The sequence below is a fragment of the Tamandua tetradactyla genome, chromosome 1 (genome assembly GCF_023851605.1).
Source record: "Tamandua tetradactyla isolate mTamTet1 chromosome 1, mTamTet1.pri, whole genome shotgun sequence".
In the NCBI taxonomy this organism is placed as follows: Eukaryota; Metazoa; Chordata; class Mammalia; order Pilosa; family Myrmecophagidae; genus Tamandua; species Tamandua tetradactyla.
The window spans coordinates 99,840,870-99,863,819 of record NC_135327.1 but is presented as its reverse complement, the minus strand read 5'-3'; the positions used below and the strand labels follow the sequence as shown (position 1 = coordinate 99,863,819).

Sequence of the window (22,950 nt, the reverse complement as noted above, 5' to 3'; positions counted from 1 at the left end):
GTCTATTTTTTTGTCCTGGGAATCTTATGGGGAACAAGTTAGTTAAAAAAAAAAAGTACTTTGGATATCCCTGGAAGGGGGCCAAGATGGTGGCTTAGTGAGGTGTGGAATTTAGTTTGTCCTCCAAAGCACCTAATAAATAGCCAGAAACAGTACAGAACAACTGCTGGGGCCACATCAGTGACCTGACACACAGCATACACCAGTCTGGACCAGCTGGACCGGCTGCATGCCCACCCAGAACCATGAGTTCCCCAAGCTGTGGTGGCTGGTGCCTCTCCCCCATAGGCTGCTTCCCAGAGGGGAAAGGAAGGAGAGTTGACGAGGAACAGGGGCTGAGTGCAACCAAACTTCGGTTGTGGAATTGTTTAACAAGTTCTGACTACTAAAAATAGGCCCCCAGCTCAGCTGAACCTCTAGTAAAAGTGGAGGTTGTTGGTTTTTGTCCTGGTGCAGAGGGGGCAGGGCTGATGAAAAAAGAAAAAAAAAAAAGAATTTTTTTTTTTAATTTGAAAAGGTCTGGGCCCTGAAGGAAAGGAGGGGGCACATAGGACCTGGAGATACACAGAGCAACATACTAACTTAAGCTCATGATTGGCAAACCCGAGGAATAGGGGTCCTGCTCTGAGAAGGATTTTTCTCTTTCATTTTGGTGGCTGTGTTTCTATGGCTTGACTGCTCTTTGGATACAGCTGCAAGGCTTCTCAGGCTCCACTGCCCCAGCTATAGGCAGAGTTAAGCTTGTTTGAGTGTTTGTCTGGATCCTGTGCCTTACCCAGGAGAGGGGTGGGGCCCAGCTCAGATGGAATCCCTCCCTCAAGAGTTCGGACCCCAGGGTCTGGAAAAGCGAAGCGATTTAAACCAGACTACAACCTCTCTTCTGTCTCCCCCATCCCCCAGCCAGGAGAGTCTGCTGAAGTTGAAAGTACCACATCACCTTATACTGCTGGGACCTGCAGACAGACAAGCACCACATATTGGGCAGGATAGGAAAAACAGAGAGCCCAGAGGCTTCATAGGAAAGCCTTTCAATCTGCTGGGTCTCACCCGCAGGGAAACTGACACAGGTGACGCTTTCCTCCTGACAGGAGGCCAGTTTGGTCTGGGAAAATCTGGCTGGAATCTGTAATATCTAAGTAGATCCTCCTAAGAGGGAAAGAGGCAGAGCTAGAAACAAGAAACCAAGAACTGAAAAATTCTGATCTGTTAAACAAAACCTAAGCTAGAGGTCCAGAATAAGCTGAACTGACTTTTGAAGAACAGAGAGAGAACAAAGTCATCCAGCAAGAAAATCTTAGATTAAAAAAACTGAAAACAATCTCCAGAATAACTAATTAAGGTAATTAAATGCCTAAATGCCGGCAAAAAACAAAAAAACAAAAAAAACAAATCATACTAGGAAACTTGAAGATATGGTACAATCAAAGGAACAAACCAGCAATTCAAGTGAGATACAGGAGTTGAAACTAATTAATTCAGAATGTTCAAACGGACATGGAACACCTCATCAAAAATCAAATCAGTGGATTGAGGGAGAATATAAAGAATGCACGGAATGAACAAAAAGAAGAAATTGAAAGTTTAAAAAAATCACAGAACTTAAGGGAATGAAAAGCCCAGTAGAAGAGATTAAAAAAAAAAAAAAATGGAAAGCTACAATGCCAGATTTCAAGAGGCAGAAGATAGGATTAGTGAATTGGAGGACGGGACATCTGAAATCTGAAAAGGAAAAGAAAATATAGGGAAAAGAATGGAAAAATATGAGCAGGGACTCAGGGAATTGAATGACAACACGAATATATGTGCTGTGGGTGTCCCAGAAGGAGAAGAGAAGGGAAAAGGAGAAAAAAACTAATGGAGAAAATTATCATTGAAAATTTCCGAACTCTTATGAAAGACTTAAAATTACAAGTGTAAGAAGTACAGCATACACCAAATGGAATTGATCCAAATAGATGTACTCCGAGACATATTAATGTCTTGAATGACATACTAATCAGAATGTTAGATGTCAAAGAGAAAGAGAGGATCTTGAAAGCAGGAAAAGGAAAACAATCCATCATATACAAGGGAAGCCCAATAAGACTATGCATAGATTTCTCAGCAGAAACCATGGAGGCAAGAACAGTGGGATGATATATTTAAATTACTATAAGAGAAAAACTTCCAACCAAGAATTCTATATCCAGCAAAATTGTCCTTCAAATATGAGGGAGAAATTAAAACATTCTCAGACAAAAAATCACTGAGAGAATTTGAGACCAAGAAACTGGCTCTGCAAGAAATACTAAGGGGAGCACTAGAGACAGATAGGAAAAGACAGGAGAGAGACATGTGGAGAAGAGTGTAGGAATGAAGACTATCAGTAAAGGTAAAGAGAAGGAAAATTAGATATGACATATAAAATCTAAAAGGCAAAATGGTAGAAGAAAGTACTGCCTGTACAGTGATAACACTAAATGTTAATGGATTAAACTCCCCAATCAAAAGACGTAGACTGGCAGAATGGATTAAAGAACAGGACCCATCTATATGCTGTCTATAGGAAATGCATCTTAGACCCAAGGATAAACATAGATTGAAAGTGAAAGGTTGGGAAAAGATATTCCATGCAAATAATCAGAAACAAGCAGGAGCAGCTATAATAATATCCAACAAATTAGACTTCAAATGTAAAACAGTTAAAAGAAACAAAAAAGTACAATACGTATTAATAAAAGGAACAATTCAACACAAAGATATAACAATCATAAATATTTATGCACTGAGCCAGAATGCTCCAAAATACATGAGGCAAACACTAAAAACACTGAAAAGAGAAAAAAACACATCTACCATAATAATTGGAGACTTCAATTCCCCACTTTCATCAAAGGACAGAACATCTAGACAGAGGATCAATAAAGAAACAGAGAATTTGAATAACACAATAAATGAGTTAGACTTAACAGACATTCATAGAACATTACACCCCACAGCAGCAGGATACACCTTGTTCTCAAGTGGTCATGGATCATTCTCAAGGATAGATTGTATGCTTGGTCACAAAGCAAGTCTCAATAAATTTAAAAAGATTGAAATCATACAAAACACTGTCTGAGATCATAGAGGAATGAAGTTGGAAATCAATAATAGGCAGAGGGCCAGAAAATTCACAAATATATGGAGACTCAGCAACAGTCTTACACAACCAGTGGGTTGAGGAAGAAATTACAAGAGAAATCAGTAAATATCATGAGGCAAATGAAAATGAAAGCACAACATGTCAAAATTTATGGGATGCAGCAAAGGCAGTGTTAAGAGGGAAATTTATTGCCCTAAATGCATATATCAAAAAAGAAGAAAGAGCAAAAATTGAGAAATTAACTGTGCACTTGGAAGAACTAGAGAAAGAACAGCAAACTAACCCCAAAGCAAGCAAAAGGAAAGAAATAATGAAGATTAGAGCAGAAATAAATGAAATTGAGAACATGAAAACAAGTAGAGTGTTCAGATATAGACCCTCTCATCTATGGACAGTTGATCTTTGATAAGGCAGTCAAGCCAGCTCACCTGGGACAGAATAGTCTCTTCAATAAATGGTACCCAGAGAACTGGATATCCACATGCAAAAGAATGAACGAAGATCCATATCTCACACCCTATACAAAAATTAATTCAAAATGGATCAAAGACTTAAGCATTAGATCTAAGACCATAAAACTGTTAGAAGAAAATATAGGGAAATATCTTATAAATCTTATAATAAGAGGTGGCTTCCTAGACCTTATACCCAAAGCATGAGCATTGAATAAATAAATAAATGGGAACTCCTCAAAATTAAACACTTTTGTGCATCAAAGAACTTCATCAAGAAAGTAAAAAGACAGCCTACACAATGTGAGACAATATTTGGAAATGATATATCAGATAAAGGTCTGGTATCCAGAATATATAGAGAGATTGTTCACCTCAACAACAAAAAGACAACCCAATTATAAAATGGGCAACAGACTTGAACAGACACTTCTCAGAAGAGGAAATAACAAATGGCCAAAAGGCACATGAGAAGATGCTCAACTTCCCTGACTGTTAGGGAAATGCAAATCAAAACCACAATGAGATATCATCTAACACCCACCAAAATGGCCATTATCAATAAAACAGAAAACGACAAGTGCTGGAGAGAATGTGGAAAAAGAGGCACACTTATCCACTGTTCGTGGAAATGTCAAATGGTACAACTGCTGTGGAAGGCAGTTTGATGGTTCCTCAGAAAGCTAAGTATAGAATTGTCATATGACCCGGTAATATCATTGCTAGGTATTTACTCAGAGGACACGAAGGCAAAGACACAAATGGACATTTGCACACTAATGTTAATAGCAGCATTATTTACAATTGCCAAGAGATAGAAACAGCCCAAATGTCCATCAACAGATGAGTTGCTAAACAAGCTGTGGTATATACATACGATGAAATATTACACAGTTGTAAGACAGAATAGAGTTATGAAGTATGTAACAACATGAATGGACCTTAAAGATACTATGCTGAGTGAAATTAGCCAGAAACAAAAGGACAAATACTATGTGGTCTCACTGATATGAACTAATATTAATGAATGAACTTGGAGAATTTCAGTTAAGAACAGAGGTCATCAGGAGTTAGAAATTGGGTAGATACAGAGTAATTGGAACTGAAGGAATACAGATTATGCAGTGGGACTGATTGTAAAAATTCAGAAATGGATAGCACAATACTACCTAACTGTAATACAATAATGTTAGAACACTGAATGAAGCTGAATGTGAGAACGTTAGAGGGAGGAGGCCTGGGGCACAAATGAAATCAGAAGGAAAGATATACGATAAAGACTGAGATGGTATAATCTAGGAATGCCTAGAGTGTATATTGATAGTGACTAAATGTACACATTTAAAAATGTTTTGCATAAGGAAAAACAAAGGAATGTCAATGATGCAGGGTGTTGAAAATAGATGGTAATTCATATTTTAAAACTTTAACTTATGTGTGAGACTAAGGCAAAAAAATATTTATTTGGTACAAAATTTATATTTTGATCTAGTGCATTTCCTAATATAATTTATGTGGACAGCTTAATTGAACACCATAAGTACATGGAACCTTGAGTAGGGCATGAGATTTTGTAGGTTTGTCCAGAGTGATGCCTCCATAAATCCCAGAAGGATTTGAACAGTGAATAAAAAAGTATTTGCAAAGTCCCCTTGGGGGAATGGTGAGAAATGGGGAAAATTCAACTTCCCCAAGAGGAGAATTCTTGATATTCTCACAAGCAAGTGGGGACAACCAAAACAATAGACTGAGCACCCAATCTTGGGATTTATTCATATGAAACTTAACCCTGCAAAGGATAGGCTAAGCCTACTTAAAATTAGGCCTAAGAGTCACCCCCAAGAGAACCTCTTTTGTTGCTCAGGTATGTCCTCTCTCTCTCTCAGCCAACATAACAAGCAAACTCACTACCCTCCCCCGCTCTACATGGGACATACTCCCAGGGGTGTGGACCTTCCTGGTAACGTGGGACAGAAATCCTAGAATGAGCTGGGACTCAGCACCAAGAGATTGAGAAAAATCTTCTCGACCTAAAGGGGGAAGAGCGAAATGAGGCAAAATAAAGTGTCAGAGGATGAGAGATTCCAGAGTTGGAAGGTTATCCTGGAGGTTATTCTTTTGCATTAAATAGATACTACCTTTTTAGTTAATGCATAACAGAGAGGCTAGAGGGAACTGCCTGAAAGTGTAGAGCTGTGTTCTAGTAGCCATGTTTCTTGAAGATGATTGTGTAATGATATGGCTTTCTCGGTGTGACTGTGTGATTGTGAAAACCTTGTGTCTGATGCTTCTTTTACATACCTTACAGACAGATGAGTAAAACATATGAATGAAAAATAAATAACAGAGGAACAAATGTTAAAATAAATTTAGTAGATTGAAATGCTAGTGATCAATGAAAGGGAGGCGTAAGGGGTATGGTGTGTATACATTTTTTCCTGTTTTTTTTCTTTCTTTTTCTGAAGTGATGCAGATGTTCTCAGAAATGATCCTGATGATGAATATACAGCTATATGATGAAAAAATAAAGAATGTTCATATTGTATGTTGATTGGTTTTATTAATAAAAATAAAAAAAATCCCCAAAAAGTACTTTGAAAATAAAAATACTATGAAAATATGAAGTTTAGGTGTTATGATTTATTTAGCAAATTCTACTATGAATCGTATGAATCTTGGTAAAATACCATATGAATCTTGGTAAAATACTTTTTACTCGGTTACTTTACAAGTACCTGGAAGTTTTACTTAGTAAACATGTAATAAATGATTTTTCTTTTGCAAGGATCCTCAGTTTTCACATTTGTTTCAAAATAACTTTTATAGAGCTACATATTTATTATTGTCAGAAGATTTTTTGATTTATTTTTTCCTAAATGAAACAACAGCCAGTAAAATATCATTGTGTTCTTAATATTTGAGAAATAATGACAGTTTTAGTATTCAAATTGGCATGTATTATCACACTTTTTCATTTTAGTTTGTAAGAGAGTTTTAGGCAAGATTTTGTGATAATATTTGTATTCAAAGCTAAAATTGGAAGTTAAGTTTTTCTTTTGTTACTGAAATAGTAATTTTAGATCTATAGTGACTTGTTTTCATTTGGTATTTTTTAAACCAAACCATTGAGTAGGTTTAAAGGCAGGTGTCTATATGTTATTTTTTCCTCTCATAATTGAATGTATTTTGATGTGCAATAAAATATATATGTTTTTAACTTAGGAGAAGCTGAACAGGTTGGTACAGAAGTGGTTCCCTGAGCTGCCTCTGCTTCATCCTGAAATAGGATTACATAAATTCATGGTAAGTTGTGGTTTCACTGAAAGTTATTCCTCTGCATAGCGTGTTGAAAAATGGTAATGTTAAAATTTTGTGTCAGTATTAAATTTATAGTATGCTTTCTATAAAAATCTTCCTGATGAGTATAATTAGAACTTTTTCTTAAGACTGTCTTTAATAGTGGCATAGTGCATATCTTTATTATATTGACTTACATGTTTTCCTCCTTCCCTAATCCCCATTCAGTATATAAGCATGGCCACTTTCTTGAATAATAGGTGCTTATTTATTTATAAATAAATAAATTTATTTTGACATATTAAACAAAGCATTTTAAATTGCTATGCCAACAATTAGGATAAAAGAATTAGACTAGCATAGTGCTAGCCGTGAGGAATTCAAGCAAAATATATCTTATGAGTTTGAAGCAGGCTGCGAGAAAATTCTAGAGAAGTTGGTAAAGGTAGAGATGTTGAGGTAGGTATGTTTTTCTAGGGAACTGGCAGGTTTCAAAGGCTGGGAGATCAGGGTATTAGAGGAACAGTATGGAGCAGGATTGGTGAATTCTGGCTCTTAGGGAACAATCTGTTAGGTCTATGTCTTATATTGCCTGCTAGAGATGGGGTAATGGATAAGGTATTCTTTAAGATTATCATTAAATCTACTATAACAGCTTAAATATAATACAGAAAGGGATATTCATGTTGACATGTAAGTTTATTCTCATAAATATGTAAGATTAAAGTTCCTTATATTAACTAATTACTGCCAAGTCTTTCAAGAGTAAACTTTAAGATAATGCAGGTTTTTCCTTGGAAATTGCCTCATTCTGGCTTTAGAGACTGTCATCTCTATGTGTGTTTGAACATATAGTTCCATATAGGACTCAAAAACAATTTTTTAATATGCCAATCTACTTTATTGTGGTAGATTACGAAAGGTTTGAATTATGATTTATGGTCTTTAATGACTTTAAAATGTCTAACTGTGATGTATGCTTAGGAATCATTCTGTTGGTGGTTATATACTGTTGATTGCTTAGATATGCTGGCAACACTTAAAAAATAATCTTGCAACCATTTTTGTTAAAACTACCCCATGGTAAAACTTAGCTTGATTTAAAAAGTTTAGTACTGGGTTTTAGTGAAAGAAAAATATGCCCTTAAACAGATAGTAGTAATATCTAATAGAATTAAGATATATGAAAGACATTTATTTTCATTTTTTGAGGACCCCACTTAAAGCAGAGGCAGAGGTATTTAAAATTACTTCATGGTAGTCATAATTTTTATATTTCTCATTCCCCTCTACCCCACCTCTTTATCTGTCATCATTTTAATGCTCTTTAGGAAACGCGTGTGGTTTTTCAGGTAAATTTCAGGGTTCCTTGGAAGCATGTCTGGTTAGTCTCAGCCATCTCTAGACTCTGTTCTAGAACTGTAGCAGTGATTAAATAATTGGTGATTACACTTTCGCTGGGAAGAGTTCAAGAGCCTGGAACTAGAAAAAATACAAAATGGTAAACATTATTATTTTATTGGTTTCTCCAGTAGGGTTGATGATGTCCAGTTCACCTGATAGAATGTAATTAATTATGTTGATAATATAACAAATTCTGGAATTGTTTGGATTCTTCAACTGTAACAAAAACTTGTGCCTAGAACTCTGGTGGTCTTCTTACTATGAGCTTGGAGCGGGATCTTCTTGATGCTGAGCCTATGAAGGAACTTAGCAGCAAGCGTCCTCTGGTGTGTTCTGAGGTTAATGGGCAGATGATTCTTTTAAAGGTCAGTTTAAGTTCTTTTGACTTGTCGGAGATTCAAAAGTATAGAGTGGTGCTGTTACTTTTCAGGAAAACTTGCTTTTGTTTGCTAAAGTATATGAGTTGCCTGTTATAATGATTGTCCAGTTTGGATGCTAGAACTAATTTTGCGTTTAAAGCCTCTCTCATTTGCCTAAATAATATGTCTTTAATAGAATATATATTTGCTTTCTCTTTTAGGGTAAACTTATTCTATCCAATAGCTTTTTCTCTCTCTGAACTTTATCTTTTTGAACTTCTCTTTTTAAAACAAAAATGGGTTTTTAATATATGTACAATTATTATAAGGTTGGCTTGTTTATTTGTCTGTTGGTATGACTTAAAAAAATTTTTTTTTACAAAATTTCCTGTTTTAACCACTTTCATGTGTACAATTCACAGATTTTTTTTGTGAAATTCAAGTAAAATGGTATTTTTGGCGTTTTTTATAAGATTAACTTGTCTGGGGACAGTGGGCTTGAATAACTGCATGCCCGTGTTAGGTGAGAGCCAGCTGGTGGCCTGTGGGCTACAGTTTATCATAGTCCTACACAGCCCCAGTTGTGTTGTCTTCCTAGCCCCATGGGTGCCTTGAGTTCCCCATGCCAACTTAAAAGTCACTCTTCCCTAAAAGTGTCCTCTTTAAGCATGGAATCAGGCAACAGAGAGACATAATTTGATACTGAGAGGCTCAGGGAAGAGATGCCCAGGAAATCTCTGTAGGTTTCATTTAACTTTCTTTTCCATTCCCACCCTCTTCCACCAGATAACTTTAATTCAGACAAAGGGATTACAAAGAAGAGATTGGAGGCATGCTAGATTTGCTCCATGAATTATAGGTTAGGACACTGTATCTTGATCCTGCCTGCATACAACATGATATATAGCCATTTAGAAAATACCAGTGCTGGGGCTCCACCCCAGACCAAAACAGAATTTCTGAGAATGGGTCTTGGGCATCAGGACATTTTCAGGCTTCCTAAATGATTCTAATGTGCAGTCAGGGTCAAGAATTTCAGGGATAGGCTTTTGTTTTTTTACACCATGCTGTACAGTCCCATGTTTTATCTTTTAAATTTTATTCTAGTAACACATATATGACCTAAAATTTCCCCTTTTAATCACATTCACTATATAATTCAGCTCAGTTAATTACACTCATATTGTTGTGCTGTCATCAACACCCGGTAGCTTTTTAAATTTCTTGCTTTTCTCACATTTCTCTTTGTAATCTCAGCTCTTTGCTAACAGTCTTTAACTACTTAATTTCTTCTCTTCATTCAACTGAGAAGCTGTTAATCTTGGAAATGAGATAATTAATTTTAGCCTGAGTGGCTACACTTTCTAGAATCATTTCCTTTCAAAATTTGAGCATTCAAAACCAGATAGAAGAGGTACTTATAAGATTTAAAAATAAAATTAGAAATAATTTAGTGTATATAAAAATCATTTATTATGTTTACGTTGTAATGATGTGTAATTAGACTGAGATTTTTTTTAACTTGGAATTACCTGTGCCTCTTCTTTTGGTACAAGGGCTATTCTGTGGATGTTGATACAGAAGCAAGAGTGATTCACAGAGCAGCTGCTTATCACACAGCTTGGAGGGAAGCTAGAGAAGAGTCTGGATTACTACCTTTGATATTCTTATTTTTATGCAAGGTAATGTTCTTATGCTAATCACTTGCAGAAAACATTTTATTTAGAATATGTTTTAGTTCCAAGTTTTAGAGCAGCAACTAAGCAGAAAGTATCTTGTAGAATCAAAATACACTAAAATAATTATTCACTTTGAGTTACATTCTGTATTGATCTGTTTTACTTCCTAGTCTGATCCTATGGCTTATCTGATGGTCCCATACTATCCTAGGGCAAACCTGAGTGCTGTTCAAGCCAGTATGCCTTTAACTTCAGAAGTAAGTAGAAATACTATTTTCATGGATGTATAAAATCAGAAGATAAGGCTTAATAGTATTGTGAGCAAACTATACATGCTATAAACTTTAAAATATTTTTGACTTGCATTATTATATTTAATTGCCAAACCAACTCTGTGAAATGAGTTATTCCATTTTGCAGGTGAGAATAATGAAGGTTAGGGAGCATTAAGAGTTGCACAGGGTTCCTTAGCCCAAGGCAGAGTTGAGTGAAACTTAAACTTAGATTTCTCTGGTTCCAGAGGCCATGCTTATAACTGTTAAGCTGTGCTGTTTGTATATTGCCTAGTATAGTACCTAGTATAGTACCTGGTGTTATAAGTGTTTAAGTGACAACTTTAATTTTTATCATGGTAAATTTAAAATTAGTAGTAAAAACAAAGGATCCTTTGATTCTTCCTAATTAGTAACATTACTTCACTCTCTTTTCTAGTTCATTTACATGGCCATTATTTTTCAGTTTAAGTCTTTAGAAACTGTAGAATATAAATAAGATGGCATCAGTTACATAATCAGGGCTTCATATGGCCTTGAATTCATTTTCTTATTAAAGGCTTATTTGTGGAGGAAGCTTAATTCACTTTTGGGACAGTCTTTTAATTATAGAGAAAGTTCAGGTACTAAAATGATTTGCCTATTTCCTGTTTTCTTTTGTGTGTACTGATTTATAGGAGACTTTAAAGGTCATGAAAGGTGTTGCCCAGGGCCTGCATACATTACATAAGGCTGACATTATTCATGGATCGCTTCATCAAAACAATGTGTTTGCTTTAAACCGTGAACAAGGAATTGTTGGAGATTTTGACTTCACCAAATCTGTGGTAAAATATTGTGATTTTAAGAATAGATTCTAGACTTCATTTATTATTTTAGGTACTTATATATGATAATAGGTATATTATAGGCTCTTTGCCTTCAGTTAAGGTGTGTCATGTGGTATAAGCAATTATTTGGTGTCAGCTAGATGCTGGAACAAGAATTTCTAAATTTGTGCATTGTTTTTTTTTTTTTAACTGAGGAGCAGCCTGGCATATTCATTGGCATTGACAAAATTAATCATCATCATGGGAAATACGCAAGTAAATATAGGTAGTTATTTCCTAACCTTTCTCTGCTGGTGCTCCCCACAATGGGTTGAATTTAGAAATTTGCTGTTTTTTTTTTTAATTAATAATGGGCACTCTTAAAAGCCCCTTCTTGTACTGGGACCCTTCGACTTTTCCATTTAGTGTAAGTGCTGGTTCAACTAAAATGGCTGTTAATTTGGTGCTGTATTACCTCAAAACTGTCAGTTTGTAGAGATAGCAAAGATCAGATGAAGAGCATGTTCTGATTTCTTTTTTAATATTGTGATTTTTAATAAATATCACACTGACTAATTTAATTGTATAGATATATCACACTTTCTTTATTCATTAGTTGATGGACATTTGGGCTATTTCCACTTTTTGGTTATTATGAATAATACTGAATAATACAGCCATGAACATTCATGTGCAGGTTTTTGTGTGGACATAAATTTTCAGTTCTCTTGGATATATTACTTACCAGTGGAATTGTTGGATCATATGTTAATTCTATGTTTCACTTTTTGAGGAACTGCCAAACTGCTTTTGCAAAGCTGCTGCACTATTTTACATTCCCACTAAAAATGTTGTAAGTGTTTCAGTTTCTCCACATCCTGGCTAACACATGTTCTTGTCTGAGCAATTCCTGTTTCAGTAATTTATGTCATGATATTTTATACCTTGGTCTGCTGTGAGCCATAGGTAATGCCACTGGTGTATATGTAATCACATGGTTTTCATTATGGCAGTCTGGAAAGATGAAAAAATCAAAATAGTAAATAGTAAAACTAATCAAATACTGGATCATGCAGGATTTATATGAAGTAGATTTGCTGTAATATTTATTTTATCACATTAATTTATCTGAAAATTAAGGGGACATCCTAAGCAATATAACTAAAATAGGAGTTTTAAAAGGGCCTCAAATTTTAGGGATCCTGGTTAATTTACCTTTTGGCCATATCATTTGCACAACTTAAGTTATTATGGATCCAAGAATTATTCTACCTCTGCTGAGTTTTCAGCTGTTTTTCATCCCCAAATTGTTTTACTTTTCAATTAAAATGAGTTCTCTGAAATACTGATAGACTCACCTTTTGTTCCATTTGTCACACTACTTTCAGATTGAAGAATTAACAAAGAAAGAGAAAGTTGAAAAGTAGTCTATAGTGAAGATCTTTGCTTTTCAAACTTTAAAGTGCATTTAAAGCACTTAGGGATCTTGTTAAAATGCTAAATTTTTATTCAGCATTTCTGGGATGGAGATTCTGCATTTCTAGGAAGCTCTCAGGTGAAGCCCATGCTGCTGGTCTTTGGACCACACTTTGAAAAGCAAGAATCAAGGTGGAGAAAAGATAATCAACAGTTACTGATACTGCTATGTGCTAGGCATTGTGCTAATTACCTTTATTTTTACAAAAACTCTGTAAGGTAGATACATTATTTCTATTCTACGAATTAATTTAGACTCAAGCTGTTAAAGCCTAAGCTCAGCCAGCAAATAAATGGGAGAGTGGCAATTATAATCAGGATCTTTCTGAATCCAGGATTCATGTTCTTGTCACTAATCATCCTTGACACATTAGAGGTGGTATACTCAGAAAGGTGTCAATAAAGAAGTGAAGTACTTTGCAGAATTTCAGTTCTTTTTATTATTTAAAATTTAGAAATTTTATTATTCAGAATTAGACAATGGTATTGCTGTTTGCCCTTAGGTTTCTTTAAAAAACTAACTAGTACACCACTTCCAATTGTTAAATCAAAGACTCAAGGATAGTCTTCAGTGTACCTGAGCCTACAGTGTGAATATAACACAAACCTCTGTACTAATTTTGTGAGATTATTTAAGGGCATTTTAGAATAGCAGAATTTTAGCTAAAAGTATTTGAAAGTAAGAGAAAATGAGATGTTTTTTTTTGTTTTGATTGAATGCAGAATACTTCACAGAAAGCCATCTCAACTATGTTACCTCTAAAATATTTAGCATACTGTTTTTGTAGAATCAGCGAGCCTCAGTGAGCATGATGGTTGGTGACTTGAGTTTGATATCACCTGAATTGAGAATGGGAAAACCTGCTTCTCCAAGTTCAGACTTGTATGCTTATGGCTGCCTTTTATTATGGGTAGGTTATTTTTATTAAAATAGATCAGTCAAATGTACATATTTCAATATGTAAATTGTTGATTTTTTGGTAATGGTTCTCCTTGTTACTCTGTATAAAATGCTGTGGTATATTTCTAGGAGGAAATACGGGTTTCTGTTAAGTTGGGTTTTCTTTCTTTTTTTTTTTTTTTAAGAAGATATGAACCACATATATAATGAACAAAATATTCATTATCCAGAATATGTTATGAACTCAAAGCACATGAAAACAAAGACAGACAGCAGCTCAATAGAAAAATGGGCAAAATGGAACAAGCATTTTATAGAAGAAATATGAACGGGCAATACAAATATGAATAGCTGATTAACCTTATTTGTAATTAGGGAGAATAAATTAAAACCACAGTGAGATTCTATTTTATTCATCAGATTGGCCAAATTGATAATACCAAATATTGGTGACTATGTGGGATAGTTTCACAGATATGGCCGTGGGCCAAATCTGTCTGTTTACTTGCTTATTTGTTTATTTATTTTTTATTGTAAAACATAGAAATTTAAAAATCATTTTAACCACTTTAAGTGGATAATTCTTTGACATTAAGTATATTGTCAGTAATGTATAATTTTCACCACTTACCTATTTCTGGACTATTTTCACCATCCCAAACCAAAACTCATATTCATTTAGCAATAATGCCCCAGTTCTCCCCTTTCTGCTTTCTATCTCTGTGAATTTGCTTATTCTAAATATTTCATATAAGAGAAATCATATATTTGTCCTTTCGTCTCTGGCTTATTTTACTCAGCATGATGTCTTCAAAGTTCATCCCTGTTGTAGAATGTTCCGATGCTTCACTTCTCTGTACTGCTTAATGATATTTCACTGCCTATGCATACTACATTTTGTTTATCCATTCATCCTTTGATGGACACTTGGGTTGCTTCCGTCTTTTATTATTGTATATAATGCTGCAGTGAACACTGGTGTATAAATATCTGAGTTCTTCTGTGTCATTCTATGCTTAACTTTCTAAGAAGTTGCCAAACTGTTTTACGTAATGACCGCACCATTTTACATTCCACCAACAATATTCAAGAGTTCCAATTTCTCCTCATCCTCGCAAACATTTGTTATTTTAGTTTTCTTTTTTAATAGCTGTCTGATGGGTGTGAAATTGTATGTCATTGTACGTTTTTCGAATGGCTAATTGATGTTGAGTATCATTTCATGTGCTTATTGATCATTTGTCTTTCTTTGGAAGAATGTATGCGACACCTTTGCCTATTTTTTAATTGGGTTGTTTATCTCTTTGTTGTTAAATTGAATAAGTTCTTTAAAGAAGGATTTATTTCTGCTAATTTAGCTATTTCCTGCATGTCTTGTATGCTTTTTGTTCTTCAGTTACTTCATTACTGGCTTTATGTATTTACTTTTTTGTAGTGTACCATTCGGATTTCCTTTTTCTTTCATTTTCTTTATATATTTTGAAGTTATTTTTTTAAATGGTTACTTTTGCAATAACAATTAATAGCTTAAATTAGTAACAACTTAGTTTGACTTATACTAACCCTAGTATCAGTGGTATACAAATTCTCTGCTCCTATTCCTCTCCTTCCTTCCCCCTTTATATTGTTAGTGATTAAGATACATATTCATGTATTGTATTCCTGTAAACATAGATTTTAAATGTTATTTACATATTTCCTGTTAAGTCATATGGGGGGGGCAGTTAAAAGCCAAAAGACTGATATTACAGGATTTTATATTTACTTACGTATTTACTTTTACCAGTGTTCTTTATTTCTCTTATATTTTGAGTTACTATCTAGTGTCCTTTTATTTCAGCCTGAAGGACTCCCTTTAGCATTTCTTGTATGGCAGGTCTTCTGGTAATGAACTCTTTTAGCTTTTGTTTATCTGTAAATGTCTTAATTTCTCTTTCATTTTTGAAATATAGAATTGTGTCTAGAATTCTGGGTGACAGTTTTTTGTTTAAGAACCTTAAATATGTCATCCTATTGCCTACTGGCCTCCATGGTTTCTGAAAAGAAATCCACTAATAATCTTTTTGGAGATCCCTTGTTTGTGACACATTGTTTCTCTCTTGCTGCTTTCAAAATCTCCTCTTTGTCTTTGGATTTTGACAATTTTGCTGTAAGTGTCTTGTTACAGATCTCTGAGAGTCTATCATGCTTGTAGTTTATTGAGTTTCCTGGATGTGAATCTTCATGTCTTTCATCAGATTTGGGGAATTTTTAGCTGTTATTCCCTCAAATACTTTTTCCTGCCCTTTTCTTTCTCTCTTCTTCTTCAGGGACTCCAATTAGGCATGTGTTGGTCTGCTTGATAGTTTCCCACAGGTCCCTCAGGCTCTGTTTTATTTTTGTTCTTTTTTGTTTTCTTTTGGCCTCTCACACTGGATAATTTTAATTGTCTCGTCATCAAGGTAGCCGATCCTTTCTTTTGTCTTTTCACATCTGCTGTTGAATCTGAGTTTTTTTTAAAAAACATAGTATCAAAGTATGGTATGGGTTACAGTTCCACAATTTCAGGTATTTCCTTCTAGCTATTCTCATACACTAGAAACTAACAAGAAATGTCAGTATAGTGAGTCAGAAATCAAAATCATTTGTTAAATACTAAAAACATTGTTACAACTCCTCCATTTCATTTGATCCTTCTCCCAGTCTTCAGGGATATTTGGGCAATGGCTGTTTTAACTTCTGGATGTTGAAAAGAGGTGTCAACATTATGGAGTAGGGGAATGTAACTAGTTGATGTTCTTGGAGAGACTGGTGCCGCTGGGTTTTAGGGCTTATAGGAACCATCTGGAAGTTTTAAGTTCCTGAAAATTGAACTTATTGAGTGAAACTTATAGATCCTTAGTATAGAGCTAATAATCAATTAGACAAGACTTCTAATTGATTTCTGTTGGTGTTTTTTCGAGCACACCTGATGTTGTTGTTAGCACACCTGTTAAATTCAGAGAAGGATGAATTACCTGGGCCACTTTCTTTTGCTATTTTGGGGGTCAGAAAACACCAGATTTAGTTTGCCTTCCTTTTTGATTGGGGAAGGGAGGAGAATCTTAAGATACTTTTCTTAAGAGTATTCTTTTTCCATTCCTGGGATCGCTAACCAGTTTGCCTACCTTGTTTAACATCTCCTTTGTGTTTTGTGCTACTTCTAGGTTTTATAGTTATACGTAGAGAGGAGGAACTCTAAAGGGACTGAAAATCCTTTTATTCACTTTTTAATTACAATGTGTGGAATTTATTTCGATCCAGATTCAAATAAAGTATAAAAAAACTATTGGAAATTCAGATGCTGGATATATGATATTAAAGACATTAAAATTTTACTTGTGCTAATGATATTGTGTCAAATTTTAAGATACATACTAAAATATTTACAGATGAAATTATGAGGTGTATAGGATTTGTTTCAAATGTAACAGGGATGGGTTTCTGCATAGGGCAGAAGTGGTCATTGGTTGACTTGAACATGGGATTCAGAATATCTTTTGTGAATGTAAGAAATTCTCCATATTTGATAGTTTTTTAAAAGTTTGGCATATATTTGTTGACCACAGTTTAGTTATTTGGCTGGGAACAAACTTTCCTCATTTATTTTCTTTGTACCTATTTTATGAGTAATGTTGAAGCCAACATGATATAGGCTACTAAGTTTTAATACATTTTATTATAAGTACAGGCATCAACTCTGGTTGATACTTTAGGAGCCCCAGAAACCATTTGGCTGCTTGTGAACAAGGAGTTGTTATGAATTTATTTTGGTTTACTAAAGCTGATGAAATGTGATATATGAGAAATGGCTGACATTTACAATGGGGATTTATTAACTTAAAAGCTTACAGTTCCTAGGCCATGAAAACTGTCCAAATTTAGGCATAAAGAGCAAGCCTGAGCTCCTCTGTCTGATAGCCAGGCACATGGTGATGTCTGCTTGTCCTTCTTTCCTGGGTTTCATTGCTTCCAGCTTCTACCTTCAGTGGCTTCGTCTCAGTTTCTCTGGGTGCTTCTCTGAATTTTATCTCTTAGCTTTTATTGTGGCTTTTATTCTCTTATAAAAAGGACTTTAGTAAGATGATTAAGAACCACCTTTAATGAGGTAGGTTACATCTCAGTTGAAATAACCTAAGCAAAGGTCATACCCATTAATAGGTCTGTACCCACAGGAATGGCTGAAAAGAACATGACCTTTTTTGGGGTACATACAACTTCAGACTATCACAGATGTCTTTATGTTATACAAGAACTAATGTACTTTTTTTTTTTTTTTTACATGAGTGGTTCTCTACTCATAGAGATCTGAAGAGTTTCTTATTTGAATCTCCTTCCTATAATACCAGTATTTTGTTAGACTGGGAATTTATTCATTCTAATTTTATTTTACAGCTTTCTGTTCAAAAGCAGAAATTTGAGACAAATGAAGATGGGATCCCAGAAATGGATCAATATCATCTGGTATGTGATCCTTTTTTTCATTTTACTGGCTTTTGAAATATGTGGAATAGTGTGCAGCAGTAATGTAAACTCTTAAATATTTGATTGAAAATACCTTCTCAGTTTTGTAGAAATCCAAGGTAGCATTCACAATAAAGAGACATAGAAAAAAATTTAAGTAGTGTATTTACACCGCTGCCAGAAGAATTAAATAGTGCTAGATAGTGTGTTCATCCCACACATTATATAAATAATCTAAGTAATAACTAAGGAAAAATATTCTTAAATATATGTTCAAAAATCATATTGTATTGGGTGGTGCACTAGTTGCTCAGTGGCAGAATTCTCACCAGCTGTGCTGGAGACCTGGGTTCGATTCCTAGAGCCTGCCCATGTAAAAAAAAAAAAATCATATTAAAATTAATGTGATGCCTGGTTTTACAATAACTTAGTTTTCTCTAATTACCTAGCTGTATCTTTTCTTTGTCATTCATCTGTGCCATTCACATTGCTTTGTCATTTATATATGTATATAGCCAACATATTTTGAGATTTTGAGTACCTATTTGGTACCAGGAATTGAAGCAGGTAGTGAAGATACAGGGATAGATAAGACAGAGTTGTAGCACTGAAGAAATTAATAATTTAGGGATGTAAAAGAGTAAACAGCCAATATCTATAAATAGGATATTAAAAGACTACTGTGGAGAAAGCTGATTTTTAGTTCTGCAGAGAGAAGATGTAGTAGTTAGGTTCAAATTTCAGCTTGACCAGCTGATGGTGCCCAGTTGTTCTGTTGCTGTGGACTTAAATCATCAGCATGTGAAATTCATCTGTGGCTCATTACATCTGGGATTAGCTAAGGGGTGTGTGCCTTCTGCAGTGAGTGACATTTAATTTAATTAGCTGAAGGCTTAAAAGGTGGAGTCAAAAGAGAGAGAAGGAACTCTGCCAGCCTAGCACAAGTCTACTCAGAGCTGACTCAGACCCTGATGTTTGAAGATGCAGAAAGAATCTCCCCAGGGAAATCTGTTTGAACCCAGAAGCCGGGAGGGAAGCCCAGCAGACATTGCTGTGTGTCTTCACATGTGAAAGAGAAACCCAAATGAAACTTAGCTGCTTTTCCTCTGAGGAACTGTAAATTTGTAACTGAATAAATCCTCTTTATAAGTCTGGTATTTTGCATTCCAACAGCCTTAGCAAACTCAAACAGATTTTGATATCAGAGGAGTGGGGGCTGCTGTGTTTGCAAATGCCAAACATGTTGGAATGGCTTTTTATTTGGAAGAATTGGGAGAAACTTAATAGAGAAAGCCTAGATTACTTTGAGACTGGTAAAAATATGAACTCTAAAGATTCAAATTGGACAGAGGGCCAACCTTGTTTTGAAGTGGCAGAAAGTTTGGCAAAACTGAGGTGTGGTCTGGATAGAAGGGAGGATTTGAATTTGATGATCTGGGATGCTTGGCTTGGGAGATTTCCAAACTGATTGTGAAGGGTGCTGCCTGGTTTCTCCTAATCAGAGGTTACACCTCCACTCAAAATGAACACTTGGAATCCCTGATCTTTCAGGTTTAATAGAAGAATTACCCTATAACAAAATACCCTGAATTTAGTGGCTTAAAACAGCACACATTTATTACCTCACGGCTTTGTGGATCAGGAACTGGGCATTGCTTATTTGGGTCCTCTAATTCAAGTTCCCTTATAGGCAGAATCAAGGTTTAGTTGAGTTTTAGTCATCTCAGTACTTAAGTGGAAAAGGATCTGCTTCCAAGCTTACGTGATTGTTTGCAGAATTCAGTCCCGTGTGAGTTATTGATTTGAGGGCCTCAGATCCTTGCTGGTTGTTGGCAGGGGTTGCCCTCAGTTCTTTGCTTTATTTCCAACTTGGCAGTTGTTTTATTAGAGTATATAAACTGAAAAGGTAATAGAATTTGCTAGGTAGTTAGAAATCACTATCTTTTATAACCAAGTCATGGAAATGGCAGAATGTTACCTTTGCTGTATTCTGTTTGTTAGAAGCAATTCATTAGGTCCAGTCCACATTCAAGAAAGGATTACAGATATTTTGAATACCAGAAGGTGGGGATTATTAGGAACCATTTTACGAGTCTGCCTCCCACAGAGGGTACTTACCAACAGTTTGCTAGGCACTCTGCTATGTGTACATAAAATGAAGATGAATAAATACACAGTTCTTGTTTAGTGTGGAAGGCTACTCATGGTCATCAAATTACAAAAATCCTCTGTGACCTGAGGCAGTGTTCTAGTTTGCTAGCTGCTGGAATACAATATACCAGAATCAGAATGGCTTTTAAAAAGGGGAATTTAGTAAGTTACTAGTTTACAGCTCTGAGGCCGAGAAAATGTCCAAATAAAACAAGTCTATAGAAATGTCCAATCAAAGGTATCCAGGGAAAGATACCTTGGTTCAAGAAGGCCAATGATGTTCAGGGTTTCTCTCTCAAGTGAGAAGGCACATGATGTACACAGTCAGTGTTTCTCTCTCGGCTGGAAGGGCACATGGCGAACCTGGCATCATCTGCTAGCTTTTTCTCCTGGCTTCCGGTTTCATGAAGCTCCCTGGGAGGCATTTTCCTATTTCATTTCCAGAGGTCACTGGCTAATGGACTCTCTGCTTCTTGTGGTATGTCATTCTGCTCTCTCAGAATCTCCCTCATTCTCCAAAATGCTTTTATAGAACTTCAGAAACTAATCAAGATCCACCCAAATGGGTAGATACACTGCCTCCACCTAATCCATTTTAACAACCACTCTTGATTAAATCACATCGCCGGGGAGATGATCTAATTACAGTTTTAAACATGCAATGCTGAATAGGGATTAGAAGAAACGGCTGCCTTTACAAAATGGAATTAGGATTAAAACATGGCTTTTCTAGGGTACATACATAATTTCAAACCAGCACAGGCAGCCATTAGTGCTGGGAATAGGGTTATTTTTACCTTCATTTTATGATCATGCATCATTATCAAACAAGTTAGGACACTGTATTCTGGACATCACAGGAACCATACCACAATTGGAAAGGGATATAAATTCATGGAAACATGTAATTGAAAGAGTTGTTAGAGGATAATTAATTTACTAGCCCCTCTCTCTCAGAAGAATTCCTTCAATAATATCCCTAACAGAGGGCTTCCAACCTGTGGTTAAGTACAGGATAACATGTTCCACTGTCGTACAAACCTGTATTTTGTATTAAGATTAATTCCTTCAAGTAGGTGTCACTGGTATGATACAAAATTCAGAAGTTACAGGAGGAAGCACATCCTTGCCAGTGTGTCCTTCAGTTCCCCTTCTCCACAAACATCACTGTTTTTTCTAGTGTCTTAGTCTTTCCAGAAAAGTCTGTATATGCACCAGTCCCTTTAAAAGCAAACTGTTTAATTAAGTTTTTAAAAATTTGAGGCTATTATATTTGGTCTGTAAGCTCAGTGAGAGCAGGGATTTTGTATGATGCATCACTGTCTCCTTAGTTTCTACAGTAGTACCTGGACCATAGTGCATGCTTAATTATTTGTTGAATGAAAAGTGAATGCATCTTTTTTGTCATATTATTTCTAATAAATGTTCTTCATCTACAATTTCTTTGATTTGCTCCCCTCATGTTTCAAAACCCTTTATCTTTAAGCCCTCTAGAATTCATTTTTGCATATGATATGAAATAAGAGTCTAATTTTAACTTTTAAATGTGGATTGGTGATCCAGCACCATTTGTTGAATAATCATGTGCCACTCATTAATAATGCCAGTTCTTGTGCTTTATACCACGTTCCATATACTCAAGGGTTTGTTTTACATTCTAACCATTCAAATGAATTTTGATTGATCCTTGTGTTATTGCTACACTATTTTAAATATTTTATCTTTATAAAAGACATTGACTTTCTTCCCTTGTATTTTTCTTCATTATTGTCTTGACTGTACTTGGCACTGTATTCTTCCATATGAATTTTGACACCAACTTGTTCAGTTCTGTGAAAAACATTGTTGAGACTTTATTTAGAATTATGTTGAATTTAAAGGTTAATTTGAGGGAGGATTGCTATCTTAAGTATACACTGTATTTTTGGTGGTTGGGAAAATAATACCTCTCCATTTATTTGAGACTTTAGATTTTCAATTTATTGCATTGATTCTAGGATAGGTTTTATTATTTTTAAAAGAATTTTGTATCTCTGAAATTAGGATGTATCTCACAACCAAAGGCTTTTTATCATTTAGTTATAATTTAATTGGCAGTATTTTAATTTCTTTAGTGTTTAAAATTGAATTAAATTCAATGAAATATGGTATGTCATTCAATAAAATTTTATAATGTTATTTTTAAAAATCTTTTATACATTTTTTAATAATTTTATTTCAAGATATTTTATATTTTTGTTGCTTTTATAATTGACATTTTTAACAATTGCGTTTCGTAATTGTTTGTAGCTTTTGGCATGGGCACGCTCCAGGAATCGAACCTGGATCTCCAGCATGATGGGCGAGAATTCTGCCACTGAGTCACTATTGCACTACTCCCTTTCAGTCCTTTTTAAAATTTATTTTTTCTTTTCTTATTTTACTGGTTAGAACCTCTAGAGTATTTTTGAATGGAAACAATGCCAACAATTTGTCTTATAATTAATTTTTTAATCTATAACAGCTTTATTCACAACAGCTAAAAAACTAGAAAGACTTAGACAT

At 35.0% G+C, this 22,950-nt stretch overlaps 1 protein-coding gene across 8 annotated transcripts in view; it reads left to right on the top strand.

Annotated features, from left to right (window-relative positions):
- STK31 (serine/threonine kinase 31) overlaps positions 1-22,950 on the top strand; it is a 147,740-nt gene that overhangs the window by 93,382 nt on the left and 31,408 nt on the right. For 7 of the 8 annotated variants that reach the window (XM_077121577.1, XM_077121602.1, XM_077121585.1 and 4 more), the window contains 7 exons: positions 6,799-6,879; positions 8,517-8,642; positions 10,193-10,318; positions 10,486-10,572; positions 11,265-11,414; positions 13,661-13,783; positions 18,187-18,255. In XM_077121577.1, the coding sequence (XP_076977692.1) occupies positions 6,799-6,879; positions 8,517-8,642; positions 10,193-10,318; positions 10,486-10,572; positions 11,265-11,414; positions 13,661-13,783; positions 18,187-18,255 (762 nt within the window). The remainder of the gene's footprint in view (positions 1-6,798; positions 6,880-8,516; positions 8,643-10,192; positions 10,319-10,485; positions 10,573-11,264; positions 11,415-13,660; positions 13,784-18,186; positions 18,256-22,950) is intronic. The other variant, XM_077121618.1, reaches the window with a different exon arrangement.